The 16,583-nt window shown below is 40.4% G+C and overlaps 2 protein-coding genes across 2 annotated transcripts; both read right to left on the bottom strand.

The window, feature by feature from the left end:
* Positions 1 to 1,600: 1,600 nt before the first annotated feature.
* LOC135876061 (trace amine-associated receptor 7a-like) lies at positions 1,601 to 2,629 on the bottom strand. The gene has a single exon (XM_065401205.1). The coding sequence runs from the start codon at positions 2,627 to 2,629 to the stop codon at positions 1,601 to 1,603; it is 1,029 nt and encodes a 342-aa protein (XP_065257277.1).
* Positions 2,630 to 11,279: 8,650 nt separating this feature from the next.
* On the bottom strand, positions 11,280 to 12,308 carry LOC135875667 (trace amine-associated receptor 7a-like). The gene has a single exon (XM_065400619.1). It carries the CDS (start codon positions 12,306 to 12,308, stop codon positions 11,280 to 11,282), a length of 1,029 nt encoding a protein of 342 aa, XP_065256691.1.
* Between the last annotated feature and the right edge of the window lie 4,275 nt (positions 12,309 to 16,583).

A 16,583-nucleotide genomic window follows, 5' to 3' on the forward strand; every position in this document is an offset into this window, starting at 1 on the left:
TAATGTTTTCCATATTATTTAGAGTGGGACTTAATCTTCAACAGGAGCAGAGTTAGGCCAGTGCTGGGTGCTTTTGAAAATCCCACACTACATTCTGAAGTCTGTGCTCAAGTATCCTTCATCCTCCAGACCTTGCCCATCCTGTTGTTTGTTGAATTTAAAAAAAGTTATTTTTGGAATTTGTAAATTAAACTTTTAGAAGTTTTTATTAAAAAAATCCCAGTTAGTTCATGTGATACACAGTTAGCTTGCCTACTACAGTAAAGTCAGTAGCATGCTCCTACTTCACTTACAATTTAGCAAAGCAGATAATAAGCACTTACTGTTATTATATGGCAATATTGCAAACTAACTAATATTTCTCATTCACAACTGGCTTGTCCAGGGCTTCCGTAGCAAGTGTTTTAAATCCAGATCCCTTGCTGCCAGTAAGAAATATCTTAGGGCTTGGCTACATAGGAAATTAACTGGAATTGACATTGCAGAATAACTAGCTATTGCACTTTAAATTCACACCTTATTTTAAACCAAAATAACTTTCAAGGATACACAAGCCCTTAGAATGTTGCTGTGACTCAGAAGACTGTTCTGTGATTGGATTTTCTCCTGTAATGGAAAGGACAGTTTTCTCTCAAAACAGCAGGGGTAAAATCTTGGTCCCATTAAAGTCAATGGGAGTTTTACCATTGAATTAACTGGTATCTGGATTTCACCTTAGGTTATTGTTTTCTTTTAGTGTCTGTTATTACTAGAACCCTCCTTTGTGTGAGGAACCCTTGTGCACATGAAAGAGTCTTATTTCTACTCAATATTTCCCCAAGAGAAAGGTTGGTCTTGTGGTTAAGGCACAAAGCTGGACATTTCCTGTGTGAATATGGGCAAGTGAGTTCTGGCTTATTCTTGCTTCCATTAAAAGTCAATGTGAATTTTGCTATCTATTTAAAAAGTATCAGGATTGGATCCTTGATCTTTTTGGGTGGGTTTTTCAAAGGAGCCTAAGAGAGTTAAATGTCCATCTTCCTTTGAAATTCAATTTTCTTATCCATTAAATGAGGATAAAAATATCCATTCCATATGGGTGCAGGGAGACTTAATTCAGTAGTATAAGTAAATAATTTGAACACCCATAAGCTGACAGTAATATATAAGTATAAAATATTAATATTTATATTGTTCCTTTGGTAAATAATGATACCATATTGTTTTAAAAACACTTCTGTTTCTCAGTATTGTTAGTACTTCCTAACAAATAGAGATGAATTTCACTGAAAAACTAATTTTTGATCTTTCTTTTATTGCCTCAGTTTAATTGTAGAGGGCCATTTTATCTTCTCAGTCACAAAATTACAACCAATGCACATTGCTCAGTTATAGTTTCATGGCATAATATAGTACTGTATTAAATTAATAGTATCTGGAAATATATTGTCTTGATATCATGTGGTCAAGCTGTTTTTCATAATGATAAAAAGTTGTACAACGTTTAAAATCAAGATGACAATAGTTTATTCAGAAAAAGAAATACACAGCCAGATTTTATGAACAGGACAATGACTGTGAAATATGAGGTGAGTAACTCTATGCAGGATCGGATAGGTTTTCAGTTTGGAAATAAATTCATTGTTGAACAATCAAGCTGGAGCATTTTACAGCTCACAATCACTTTCATTGCTTTTCGAAACCAAGGATAAAAGAGAGAGTAAATCAGAGGATTAATGGCAGAGTTGGAATAAGTGAACCAAACCACAATGTCAAAGACAAGGGGTGGTGTTATGAAGTTAAAAAAAGCATCAGTTATTACAGTTATACAATAAGGTGTCCAGAATACCACAAAAGCTATCACAGCAATACCAATGGTTTTAGCAGCTTTCCTCTCTCTTTTGCTAACTCTGTCACTGTAAGTGTCAGGCAACTGGATGTTGTTGCTCATCATCTCTATCATTCTAGCTTGTCGTTTAGCCACAGCAAAGATTTTGCTGTAAAGTGCTATCGTTGTAAGAAAAGGTATTAGATAAAGGAGAGCGGATACAACCACCCATGTTTTGTTGAAGAGAATCTGACAGCTCCCTACACAAGAGAGGACATTTACTAATTCTTGTATCCCTTTGTTATTAGCCCCAGTGAAGACAACAGAAAAACTGAATACTAATGAAAATATCCAGGCAATAGCTATGAACATGCCTGAAACTGGCACTGTGAGCTTGAGAGGGTAAATTAAAGGATCAGTAACAGCAACGTAGCGATCAACAGAGATGAAACACAAGTGAAATATTGATGAATAACAAAAAGATAGTTCTAAAGAACTGTGGAATCTACAGAATGTTTCCCCAAAATACCAGCATGTTTCGACAGATCTTATACTGCTGAAGGGCAGCACAGTCAGACCCAAACAAAAATCAGCACATGCCAGGGAGGCGAGCAAAATATTTGTAGGAGAGTGAAGCAGTTTGAAATAAGCAATTGAAATCATTACCATTAGGTTTCCACCTAGTGTAAGAATTGTCAGAAAACCAAGCACAACATACAAAGTTATCCGGATTCCTGAAGACCACGATGTTTTATGGCAAGATCCATTAATATTCTCAAAGCAATATTGTGCTTCTTCATTCTGAAGAAGCACTGAAGTCATGTTGTGCTTTTGTTGTTAACTACTCTGAACTTTTTAGTGTTTGCATTTGTATGCCAATGGTGATGGTGTGGCACTGGTAGGTCAAGCTCTTCAGTTTTTAAGTCTTTCTGAAAAAGAGAATTAAAGTCAACATGAGTGAGAGTACAATAATTCCAAAGTGTTCTATTATGTCTACGAATATACCAGAAATGTGTACGTAAATAGGAAGTAAATAATAGAACATGGCAAAATATCTGTTGTAACTACAGCTTTCAATGGCATTTTGAATTAGATAAACAAGTAGCAAAAATACTTTATAATTGAAAAGTTTATTTAGGGTTTAACTATATTTTTACCTATTCATATTTATTTACATTTCCTCGATGCCTGATTTTTCTATTTAAGACAATTGCAAAACCCCCATTGAGTTCACTGTAGTTGGATGGACTTCTAATGCCTTACCTTTTGAGAAGCTTTTCTTCAGATATAACCCTGGATTAAAATGTGAATAGAAGGCAGGAAGAGATGCATGTTTTCAGTAGTGCTTTATCGTCTGAGTTGTCTTAGGAAAGTTAATGAGAAAGTACTGGCACCCTCTCCTTTCAAAAAGGAGGGGTGGGGTGAGGGGAAAAACAGCAAACACAAGGGAAATTTAGCAATCATCCCATACAGTGAAATCCCTCTAGTAAAGGTGTAAACACTGACAGATACATAGAGTCTGGGAAAAAAACTTCATTAAGCAATCTACTTTGATTTATCATAAGATAGTCTTCAACTAAGTATATAAGCTGATGCATATGTTTGACCTAAGTCTCATTAGAAGATCGTTCCTTTATTTTTTGAAGGCAAATTTAACTGGCTCCCACAACAACCAGGTGTTATCTCGGTATTATTACTTGTAAATTGCTTTGTGGGGAATACTGACTGAGGAATCTGAGGTCATAGATAATGGTACATGTGTTAAAGAAAAACCAACCCACCTTTATTAATCTTGCAGTGGGGTATTTCTCTTTCTCTCTCTGTCTCTCTCTGTCCCTGTCTCTCTTTCTCATATATTTCGACCATTTTTCCACACTCTGGGCCAAACTCATTCCAGTGCTAAGAATGGAGCAAGGATTGAGGCAGCTTGTGTCATCCCGATGTGTCTGCTGTGGTCCAGTGCAGCCCCCAGTGCAAATTAGGGGGGGCTAAATTGCACTCTTTTTGCCATGGCTTCTGTAGGCCTTCTGGCTTTGGAATAGCCAGGGTGCAGAACTTCCCTAACTACACGTGGCCAGGCTGCCAAAATTCCCCCTCCCTCCTCTGGCCTATCCCCAGCCTGCCCCAGAAGTTCCCCTGCCCCCTGGGTTCCCGAAAGTGTCAAGTTGGTGGAGCAAGCTCTGATCTGCACTGGAGGCCACTTGCTGAGGGACTGTGTAGCTGCTGTGCTGGTGAGGGCAGGGAGCTGTGGGCCATATATGATTTAGGTCATGTCTTCCTCAATGAGTATGAGTAGGTCGAGAAGTATGGTTGAGATGGCACTTTCATTCCAAACCTATATTTTCCATGGCTTATAAATTCCTCAGAAATGCAGGTCGATCCTTTAGTAGTGTTCAGGTCCTTAGGCCTGGTCTATATTACGAATTTATGTCGGTATAACTATATCGCTCATGGGTATTGAAAATCCACACCCCGAGCTCCGCCGCAGTTAAAGTGATCTGACCCCCCAATGTGGACAGCAGTAGGTCTATGGGAGAATTCTTCCATCAACCTAGCTACCACCTCTTGTGGAGGTGGATTACCTACGCCAACATAGAGGGAGAACCCCTCCCGTCTGCGTTGGTAGCATCTTCTCTGAAGCCTTTCTTTCACCCCTCGCGTTCCCGCCAGCAGGAGGTCATGCTGTTTTTACCCCCTTCCCCCAGTCAGGAGGGGGACGCACTGTTTTTACCCCACCCCATCCTGCCGGGAGGGGGACATACTGTTTTCACTCACACATATACACCTAGCTAGTTTTTTCTGAATTTGTTAGTTGTGCATTTGATTTTTTCCTTTCTAAGTGAAATACTTTGCACTCGTCTTTATTGAATTTCATCTTGTTGAATTCAGACCAATTCTCCAATTTGTCAGTCATTTTGAATTTTAATACTGTCCTCCAAAGTGCTTGCAATCCCTCGTAGCTTGGTGTCATCAGCAAATTTTATAAGAATACCTTCCACTCCCTTTTTCAAGTCATTAATGAAAATGGTGAATAGTACTGGACTGAGGCCTAACCCTTGTGGGACCCCACTAGATATACCCTCCCAGTTTGACAGCAAACCATTGATAACTACTCTTTGAGTAGTGCCTTTCAACCAGTTGTTCACTCACTGGATAGTAATTTCATGTAGACCACATTTCCTTAATTTGTTTAAGAGACCATCATGTGGGATTGTGTCTAAAGTCTTACTAAAATCAAGACATATCATGTCCACTGCTTCCCCCTTATCCAGTAGGCCAAAGAAGGAAATTAGGTTGGTTTGGCATGCTTTGTTCTTGACAAATCCATTTTCCCTATTCCTTATCACCTTCTTATCCTCTAGGAGCTTATAAATTGATTGTTTAATAATTTGTACCAATATCTTTCCAGGTATTGGAGTTTGACTGACTTGTCAAAAATTCGCTGGGTCCTATTTGTTCCCCACTTTAAAGATAGGTACTATGTTTGCCTTCTCCAGTGTTCTGGGACCTCACTCATCTTCCAGGAGTTCTCAAAGATAATTGCGAATGGTTCTGAGATTGCTTCAGCTACTTCCTGAAGTACCTAAGACGAACTTGAATATATCTAACTTATCTAAATATTCTTTAAAGTGTTTGTTCTCTGGCTTGTGTTCCTTCCATCTTTTTGTTAGTATTAATTGAGTATCTGGTTCCTATTCACCTTTTTAGTGAAGTCTGAAGCAAAATAGGCATTAAATGCCTCAGTTTTCTGGATGTCATCAGTTATTATCTCTCCTTCCCCGCTAAGTAGAAGACCAACACTTTCCTTCATCTTTCTCTTTCTCCTAATGTATTTAAAGACCCTGTCTTGTATGTCCCTTGCTAGGTGTAACTCACTTTGTGCCATACTCTTTCTGATTTTATCCCTGCACGCTTGTACTGTTCTTTTCCCTTAGCAATTCATCCATGTTGCCCCTTTTTGTAGGCTTTCTTTTTCAATTTCAGGTCATTAAAGAGCTCCTAATGGTGCTAATGTCCCAGAGGAAAGGAAGAGAAGAGCCAGCCCCCAGTTATCCTGGAGACCCTCAGAAGCAGATCCCAAACCCAGGAGAACAGGGGGAGAAAGTCCAACCTTTCCCCTCCCAATGACAACTGCCAATATTATAGATCTCAGCTGGAAGCACATATTGGCCAGATGCCCTCCGAGAGACCCTCCACAACAGGAGGGGCCACAGCCTAAGAGAACTCAGCTTCTACACACATACATTTCTCTTTCCCAAAGCGTGAGCAGATTAACTTAGTCTCCAGTTTTGGGATCTTTCTGTGCAGCTGGACTCTGTTCTCTCAGAAGGCACATGAAAACAGGCGGAGTATTCACGTTCCAGCCTTGCACGGTTCTTCCTTACTATGGAGCTGTGACTCTAGAGCAGGGGTCGGCAACCTACGCCCCGCATGCTAAAGGTGGCACGCGAGCCGATTTTTGATGGCACGTGGCGGCGGGTTGAGCCGCTCAGCCCGCCGCCGCTCTGGGGTTCCCGCTGCTTGCCTTGCCAGCCGGGGTCCCGCCGCTGGTCCCACTCAGCACCCGCTGCTGGCCTGGGTGAAGGAACCCCAGGCTGGCAGCGGGCTGAGACCCTGGCTGGCAGGAGCTGGCGGCCGGAACCCCAGAGCAGCGGCGGGCTGAGCCGCTCAGTCGCTGCTCTGGGGTTCCGGCTGCTGGCCCGTTGCCAGCTGTGGTCCCCGCCGCAGCCCCACTCCCCTTGCTTTCGGTGGGAGTTCCAGTGCAGGCCCCCTGCCAGACAGGATCCAGGCCTCCGGCCCTGCTCAGCCCTACCAGCCACCAGCTTCACTCACCTCAGCTGCCGATCTGGGGTTCCAGCCACTGACCTCCTGCCAGCCGGTTAACAACGGATCACTCAGAAGCCTGTGTGCAGCTTAAAGTATCCAAATACGTGCCAGACATTGGAAAACTCAGCAAGGAAAAGCAAGAGCAAGGATCACACTCAACTGATAAGATCTGCATTTTAATTTAATTTTAAATAAAGCTTCTGAAACATTTTGAAACCCTTGTTTACTTTACATATAACAGTAGTTTGATTATATAATAAATAGACTTATAGTGAGACCTTCTAAAAAACGTTAAAATGTATTACTGGCACGCGAAGCCTTAAATTAGAGTGTATAAATGAAGACTTGGCACACCACTTCTGAAAGGTTGCCCACCCCTGCTCTAGAGCATGAGCCTGGGAACCCTGCAGGACCAGTCCTGGAGCCTGGTAGTTAGCAGAGCAGTTCACACCTCCACCCTCTCCTGTCTTCAATATTTAATGACTCTTGTTTCCACCCACTGTCTTCTTTTCCCAGTCATCCTAGGCTTCTAGGCAGTTCTACAATTTTATTATTGTTTCCTAGAGGGAATATCAAGAACCTTAATATTCTCATCATTTTTTTTTTAATTTTTAGAATATTTAAAGTGTTCATTCGCAGTCTGAAATTAGAGTCTAATATCCGCTGTATTAAAAAAAAAGAGAGAGAGAGAGAGAAAAACCCTTCCAAATATATGTTATGCTTATATAAATATGACATAGTGACATAAATGTTACTTAACCTGTGAGCTCTTAAGGGCAGAGACTGTTTTTTGTTATGTGTTTGTGCCTGGCACTGTGGAGCCTTGATCCCTGCTTGGAGCCCTTAGGTGCTACCACAATACAATCATACTAAGAGGAAGTTTAAAAAACTTAGAAGAAGAAAAACCCAAACAACTGATAAAATATTAGTTGAAGTTCTGATATCAATACTTATTCCACAACACTCTTCCATCTCATTAACTATGACTAAACGGTATCACATTGTTTAAGTTAATTGAAGAAAGGGCACAGAGTTTTTCAGATTCTGTGCCCTTTCTTCAATTAATTTAAACAATGTGACAGCGTTTAGTCATAGTTATTAAAGCATACCAGAAAGGATTCATCTCTGTAACAAAGTAGATTAGCAGGGTTTAGGTGAGGTCTTTATGCCAGCTATTTGGAATTCAGTTGAACAGGTATAGGTGCCTTTTGATATTTTTTTACAAAGTAATGAAAATGACACGCCCATGTATCTGTGCTATCATACGCTACATAAATTGTGTATGCATGGTGACTGTGGGTTTAATATTTCATTTTGTGTAGCAATTATTTTAATGTTGATATTTGTATTGCTTTGTTTTTCTTACAGTTGAAATATTCAGGATCACCCACTAGATGGCACAACAGTGATGTTATCCTGCTCTCCTCTGATAGCCGAAGATCTTGGACTTGATTTTGATCTCACATTGGTATTACACCAATATAACTCTACTGATTTCAGTACAGTCACTCCTGATTTACAGAGACTTAGCTGAGATCAGAATCAACCCCTTCTCTCAAAGCAATATACCTACCAGTATTTTGTTTTGGATTTGTTATGATCAAAAATGTCCTTTTCAGAGAAGACACTTTGTCTGGAACTTGGGGGAGACAGTTTACTTTGATTCACAGCATATGGACAACTATGTCTACATTTCATATCTTCTGATGGTATTGTGTGATTCCTATGTAAGCAGGGGTTCCCAAACTGGTTTGCCGGCTATCAGTGATCCATGGAGATCTTCCCAGTGGGCACATGGTGCTGGCTTCTCCTCCTTATTTTCAGCAGCTATTTTACATTACAAGACAGATAAAAATCTATTAAATATTTACCTAATACTATTATTCCTTGGAAGTAATTGTTGTTGTTGCCACAAGGATTTTACAGGATGGGAGGAGAGGTAGATCACAAAACAGGTCACAAAATTGCCCCAAGAGAGGGGAAAAGGAAATATTTCTGAGCAATATTATCTGTCAGACTGTCTAATCTATTTATTTCTAGAGCTTCCATCCATGTAGCCATTAGGGTGCTCAGTTCAGGGTTAAATAGCTGTCTGATTCTCTGCTCCTCTTGAGGCAAAAACATGTTTCATGTGCCCATATTAGGCAGAGGAAAACTAAGGGAACGAGAGGAAAAACAAGGAGCAAGGGGGGGAGGGGGAGGCTGATTTTCAGAGGTACTAGTCCCCAAAATACTTTTTGAAGTCAATGGAAGGTGTGTGTACTCAGCATCTCTGAAATTCAGACCCCTGGCCACTCTGTATTCCTCCTTACTGTGGGAAAGGCTGCATGAAGAGGTGTGTCTTTCCCGGACTTTGAAAAGAGAATGAGTATTCCGTACAGTATACGGTATTCTGAAAGTGAACTGGAAAGAGAGTAATGTGCTTTTGAACTGATCAGATTCTGCTGTGCGGGCTGGTCGTGTAAAGTTTAATTGAACATTCTGCAGTATAAAACACTGTTGAGTGCTTGTTATAGGTCTCAGGATTGATCAGTCACAGCCCTCTTCTCCAAGGAGGGCTGCCATTGGCCCATGAGTACTGCGGTATCATACAAGGGTGTATGGCTCATCCCCTTCCACCTCCCCCCATTCTACTGTCTTCTGCCAGCCATATGGTAGTACATATGGTTCACAGCCATCTGCCCACATTCTTATTGAACACCTTCTTTGCAGAGCTGAAATGGTACAGACTGCCTTGTGTATTTTATCCTCTAATATCAAACATTTGATTTACGCTTCTTTTATCTTCAGTTTAGAACAATAAAACTAATGATAAATGCATGAAATGATAAACTGTATACCAGAGGTTTCCAGGGCAGTTTTTATTAGTGTGGCTTATCAGAATGAATAACAATAATTTATTGTTATATGCATTTATGTATTTATTTGAATTAAGGTAGTGCCTAATGAAATCTCAGCCCCCAGTGTACTAGGGTGTATATAAACATATGGTGGAAGATGGTCCCTGGCCCAAATAGTTCACAAGCTAATTACATGTATTGAAAAACCACTTAAACAAATTTACACTCCATAGTGTTTTGCATATTATTTAGAGTAGGACTTAATCTTCCACAGGAGCAGAGTTAGGGCCAGTGCTGGGTGCTTTTGAAAATCCCACACTACATTCTGAAGTCTGTGCTCAAGTATCCTTCATCCTCCCTATCTTGCGCATCCTGTTGTTTGTTGAATTTTTTAAAAAGTTATTTTTGGAATTTGTATTAACAAAATCCCAGTTACTTCATGTGCTAAACAGTTAGCTTGCCCACTATAGTAAAGTCAGTGGCATGCTCCTACTTCTGTTACAATTTAGAAAACCAGATAATAAGCAGTTATTGTTATTATATGGCTCTATTGCAAACTAACAAATATTTCTCATTCACAACTGGCCTGTCCAGGGCTTCTGTAGCAAGTGTTTGAAATCCAGATCCCTTGCTGCTAGTATGAAATATTTTAGAGCTTGTCTACATGGGAAATTAACTGGAATTGACATTGCAGAATAACTAGCTATTGCACTTTAAATTCACACCTTACTTTAAACCAAAATAACTTACAAGTATAGACAAGTCCTTAGAATATTGCTGTGACACAGAAGACTGTTCTGTGATTGGATTTTCTCCTGTAATGGAAAGGACAGTTTTCTCTCAAAACAGCAGGGGTAAAATCTTGGTCCCGTTGACATCAAGGGGAGTTTTACCATTGAATTCACTGGTATCTGAATTTCACGTTAGGTTATTGTTTTATTTTAGTGTCTGTTATTACTAGAACCCTCCCTCGTGTGAGGAATCCTTGTGCACATGAAAGAGTCTTATTTCTACTCAATACTTCTCCAAGTGAAAGGTTGGTCTTGTGGTTAAGGCACAGAGCTGGACATTTCCTGTGTGAATATGAACAAGTCAGTGCTGGCTTATTCTTGCTCACATTAAAAGTCAATGGGAGTTTTGCCACCAATTTAAAAAGTAGCAGGATTGGATCCTTAATCTCTTTGGTTGGGTTTTTCAAAGGAGCCTAAGGGAGTTAAACGTCCATCTCACTCTGAAATTCAATGTTCTTATTCATTAAATGAAGATAATAATATCCATTCCATATAGGTGTTGGGGGACATAATTCATTAGTATAAGTAAAGAACCCATAAGTTGACAGTAATGTATAAGTATAAAATATTAATATTTATAGTGTTCATTTGGTAAATAATGATACCATACAGGTTTTAAAAGAATGGAAAATCATTTCTGTTTTTCTTTATTGTTAGTACTTCCTAACACATAAAGATGAATTTCACTGAAAAACTAATTTTGATCTTTCTTTTTTTACCTTTATTTAATTCTGGTTGGCCATTTTATCTTCTCAGTTCCACAATTACAACTAATGGACATTGCTCTATTATTGTTTCATACCAAAATCTAGTATTAAATTAACAGTATCTGTAAATAAATTGTCTTGATATCATATGATAAACCAGTTTTTCACAATGATAAAAAGCTGTACAAAGTATAAAATCAAGATGAAATATTTCATCCAGAAAAAGAAATACACAGCCAGATTTTATGAAAAGGGGAATGACCGTGAAGTGTGAGGTGAGTAGCTCTATGCAGGATCGGATAGGTTTTCAGTTTGGAAATAAATTCATTGTTGAACAATCAAGTCGGAGCATTTTACAGCTCAGAATCACTTTCATTGCTTTTCGAAACCAAGGATAAAAGACAGAGTAAATCAAAGGATTAATGGCAGAGTTGGAATAAGTTAACCAAACCACAATGTCAAAGACAAGGGGTGGTGTTATGAAGTTAAAAAAAGCATCAGTTATTACAGTTATAGAATAAGGTGACCAGAATACCACAAAAGCTATCACAGCAATACCAATGGTTTTAGCAGCTTTCCTTTCTCTTTTGCTAACTCTGTCACTGTAAGTGTCAGATGACTGGGTGTTGTTGCTCATCATCTCTATCATTCTAGCTTGTCGTTTAGCCACAGCAAAGATCTTGCTGTAAAGTGCAATTGTTGTAAAAAAAGGTATTAGATAAAGGAGGGAGGTTACAGCCACCCAAGTTTTGTTGAAGAGAACCTGACAGCTCCCTACACAGGAGGGGGCATTTACTAATTCTTGTATCCCTTTGTCATTAGCCCCAGTAAAGACAACAGAAAAACTGAATACTAATGAAAATATCCAGGCAACAGCTATGAACATGCCTGAAACTGGCACTGTGAACTTGAGAGGGTAAATTAAAGGATCAGTAACAGCAACGTAGCGATCAACAGAGATGAAGCACAAGTGAAATATTGATGAATAACAAAAAGATACTTCTAAAGAACTATGGAATCTACAGAATGTTTCCCCAAAATACCAGCATGTTTCGACAGATCTTATACTGCTGAAGGGCAGCACAGTCAGACCCAAACAAAAATCAGCACATGCCAAGGAGGCGAGCAAAATATTTGTAGGAGAGTGAAGCTGTTTGAAATAAGCAATTGAAATCATTACCATTAGGTTTCCACCTAGTGTAAGAATTGTCAGAAAACCAAGCACAACATACAAAGTTATCCGGATTCCAGAAGACCACGATGTTTTATGGCAAGATCCATTAATATTCTCAAAGCAATATTGTGCTTCTTCATTCTGAAGAAGCACTGAAGTCATGTTGTGCTTTTGTTGTTAACTACTCTGAATTTTTTAGTGTTTGCGTTTGTATACCATTGGTGATGATGTGGCACTGGTAGGTCAAGCTCTTCAGTTTTTAAATCTTTCTGAAAAAGAGAATTAAAGTCGACATGAGTGAGAGTACAATAATTCCAAAAAACAACAAGGAGTCCGGTGGCACCTTAAAGACTAAAGACTAGTCTTTAAGGTGCCACCGGACTCCTTGTTGTTTTTGTGGATACAGACTAACACGGCTACCCCCTAATAATTCCAAAGTGTTGTATTATGTCCACCAGTATACCACAAATGTGTATGTAACTAGGAAGTAAATAATAGAACATAGCAAAATATCTGTTGTAACTACCGCTTTCAATGCCATTTTGAAATAGGTAAACAAGTAGCAAAGAATACTTTATTATTGAAAATATTCTCCTCTGCTATAATATAGAATTTATTTTTTACCTATTCATATTTATTGATTTAAATTTCCTCAATGCCTGATCTTTCTATTTAAGTCAATTGCAAAACTCCCATTGACTTCACTGTGGTTGGATGGATTCTTAATTCCTTACCTTTTGAGAAGCTTGTCTTCAGATATAGCCCTAGATTAAAATGTGAATAGAAGGCAGGAAGAGACGCATGTTTCAGTAGTGCTTTATCCTCTGAGTTGTCTTAGCAAAGTTAATGACACAGTACACGCACGCTGTCCTCTCAAAAATGAGGGGTGGGGTGAGGGGAAAAACAGAAAACACAAGGGAAATTTAGTTATCATCCCATAAAGTGAAATCCCTCTGGTAAAGGGTGTAAACACTGACAGATATTTAGAGTCTGAAAGAACATCATTAAGCAATCTACTTTGATTCATCACAAGACAGTCGTTTAACTAAGTATATACTGTCATGCATATGTTTGAATTAAGTCTCATTATAAGTTCCTTCCTTTATTTTTTTGAAAGCAAATTTAACTGGCTCCCCCAGCAACCAGGTGTTATCTCGGTATTATTACAGAATTGCTTTGTCAGGAATACTGACTGAGGAAACTGAGGTCATAGATAATGGTACGTGTGTTAAAGAAAATAAATCCCACCTTTATTAATTTTGCAGTGGGGTATTTCTCTCTCTCTCTCTCTCTCTCTCATTTTTCTACACTCTGGGCCAAACTCATTCCAGTGCTAAGACTGGAGGAACGATTGAAGCAGCTTGTGTCATCCTGATGTGTCTGTTGTGCTCCAGTGCAGCTCCCAGTGAAAACTAGGGCAGCCCTAAATTGCACTCTAGCGCCTATGGCTTCTATGGGCCTTCTGGCTTCGGAATAGCCAGGGTGCAGAACTACCCTAACTACACTGGCCAGGGTGCCAATATACCCCCTCCCTCCTCTGGCCTACCCCCAGCCTGCCCCAGAAATTCCACTGCCCCATGGGTTTCTGCATGTGAAAAGTTGGTGGCGCAAGCTCTGAACATGGCAGGGTTCGTCTGCCCTGGAGGCCACTTGCTGGGGGACTGTGCATCTGCTGGGCTGGTGAGGGCAAGGGAGCTGCGAGCCATATATGATTTAGGTCCTTTCTTTCTCAATGAGTTTGAGTAGGTATAGACGTATGGTTGAGATGGCACTTCCATTCCAAACCTATATTTTCCATGGTTTATATGTTCCTCAGAAATGCAGGTCGATCCTTTAGTGGTGTTCAGACCCTTAGGCCTAGTCTATATTACGAACTTATGTTGGCATCATTCTATTGCTCCAGGGTATGAAAAATCCACACCCCTGGTTGCCGCAGTTAATGCGATCTCTCCCCCACTGTGGGCAGCAGTAGGTCGATGGGTAGGTGGATTACTTACGCTGACGGCATAGGTAGCATCTTCTCTGAAGCGCTACAGTGGCACCACTGTAGCAGTTTATGTGTAGACAAGCCCATAGAGACCCTTATTCAGGTGGCATAAGTTAAAGCAGCTGAGGGCGCAGGATTGGCACAGGCTCAGAAAGCCAGAACCATCTCCCTGAGAACATGTAATGATTTGGGGAATTGTCTGTACTGTCACCAGGGCAACTGCAACCCATATCCCACCTCTGTGGTTCCTCCAGGGCACCACTCTAGGCTCCCAGCACCTCAGCCACCACCTAGCTTGGGAAGAGACTTGCATCTTTCTTCCTCCTGACCAGGGTTTTTCCAGGCTGCACATTTCCCTGCTTACACTATGATATCCCCAGCAAGCCAGGCTGCCTAAATAGGCCAGCATCTGTGCTTTGCTGTCTCTCTGAAGGCTCTGAACATCTGTAATTGCCAGCTGTTACAAGTTACCACACAGGTATTTATAAACAAGCACTTTAGTCTTAAGGTGAAAGTATTACCGAGAAAACATATTAAAAACAATGAAAGTTAGGTAATGCATGTTAAAAAGCTTCCTAGAGGACACTCCAACTCCATCCTTGGGATCAGTCCTTCAAAACCCACAACTAGGGTTTTCCCTGTGCCTACTAGTTAATAACTGTCTCAGATTCAGAACCAGAACAACCATTTATAGTTTAGTCTTGCCTTATATAGCTTTGGTCTTTGAGCTTGGCCTTATGTGATCAACAGACAATGGCTCACTCCTCAGGACATAGCTTCAAAAGGCTGGGTTGTTGCATAACCAGAGGTGGGGAATTTGCATACACCTCTTCTTTATATCCCAGGAAGTTCATTTCACACATATTATCCCCAAAGTCCATTTTTGTCATGAACATTGTCCAATATAGTCTCTTGATCATCCGGGCCTTACATCACATCTCCCAACTAGAGAGGTTACATATGATCCTGGCCCAAAATTATACATAAACCATTATTTAACACAATGGATCCCAAAGATACTTAAACTTAATTCAGTAAAGGTTTTCAAGGATTTTGCAGGATATTGCTGTATCTTTAACATGTGTGAGATTATGAGATCTCTGTATGTATCCTTAGCACGCTGCAAAATGCATTTTGAAGGTGCAGCCTTTTGTGTTCTTTGTTGTACTTTCACCTCCATGTGTTGGACTGAAATTGCAACAAGTTTAGTGGCAAAGGCCTAATAATAGAGGGTCACTAAATAGTGATGGTCTTCTATTCAAAAAGAAAATACCCTAGACAAAAGACTGGCTTCTACCCTGGAGAATTGGTTTGTCAGGGGAGAAGTTGCCTGATAACAAAGTTACTTGGTATAACCCTAAGGTCATCTGTTAAGGCTGACCAGGGAGTCACAAGTTTGAGGGACTGGAAGGTTATAAAAGGGCAGAAGCTGCTCTGTTTTGGATTTGTTGGCCATTTTCACAAGCTCAGGATAAGGAAAACTACTGCAAGAGCCTGTGGGGGGTGGGGGGGGGGGGTGAACTCTATCTACCTGAATACTGGTCCCCTAAGGACTTCCAAAGGAAGGGTGAGCTAGAGTGAGGAGCATTGTGTTCAGGATGTTTGTTGTTTTCTATATGATCTGTAATCTGTATTTTCTGTGCTTAAATAAAGAGCAATAATGCATTAGAATTCTGTGAAAGGTGTTTTTGTGTTATATGCTATACCCACCACGTGGCCCTTTGAGGAGGTAACCCATAAGGCTCACACTTTTGAGTGGAGTTCTGAGAGAGGGTGTGTTTTAAGCTACAGAGGAACCTGAGGAGTCAGCACAAAGCCCAGGTGCTAGGCAGCTGGGCCATGTGGTCACAGTTCTCAGGAGGAGATGCTAAACAGACAGCTGCCATGGCTCCCCAAGAGTGTGCCTAGAGACTCCAAGACAGGGGCAATGACTGGACCCTGTTCAGAGTCTGAGGGGCTTAAAATACCTGGAGTCCAGTGGCTGGGTCACCTCACAGCTGGCTGAGCCACCAGTAGGTGAAGCCCAATCAGATCTGTGCCCAGGCCCTCTTCTGTTCCTGTGCCCATGCTCATCATTGTTATTACTCATCTGCATATGTGTTTATAAGTTTGGGGCCTATGCTTCAGTGTTCCAGGTAAGGATAGGTTTGTTTGAAATGACTGAGACAAAACTCAGTATTTCAGAAAGTCATTCCAAAATGTTACAAGTCCAAGCCAAAATCTTATGTGCTGAGAATAAACATTGTTAAAGAAAAAATGGTCTTGAGTTAGCATCTGTACCTACTCATGACACCACTGCATGAGTTTCCTTTACATTAGTAAACTACATAAGAATGGCCATACTGGGTTAGACCAATGGTCTATCTAGCCCAGTATCCTGTCTTCTAACAGTAGCTGATGCCAGATGCTTCAGAGGGAATGATCAGAACAGGCCACTTATTGTGTGATCC

The sequence above is a fragment of the Emys orbicularis genome, chromosome 3, assembly GCF_028017835.1.
Source record: "Emys orbicularis isolate rEmyOrb1 chromosome 3, rEmyOrb1.hap1, whole genome shotgun sequence".
NCBI classification, from domain to species: Eukaryota; Metazoa; Chordata; order Testudines; family Emydidae; genus Emys; species Emys orbicularis.

Bases quoted from the DNA above. Each gene is read 5' to 3' on its own strand.
- LOC135876061 (XM_065401205.1), bottom strand. From the start codon at position 2,629: ATGACTTCAGTGCTTCTTCAGAATGAAGAAGCACAATATTGCTTTGAG.
- LOC135875667 (XM_065400619.1), bottom strand. From the start codon at position 12,308: ATGACTTCAGTGCTTCTTCAGAATGAAGAAGCACAATATTGCTTTGAG.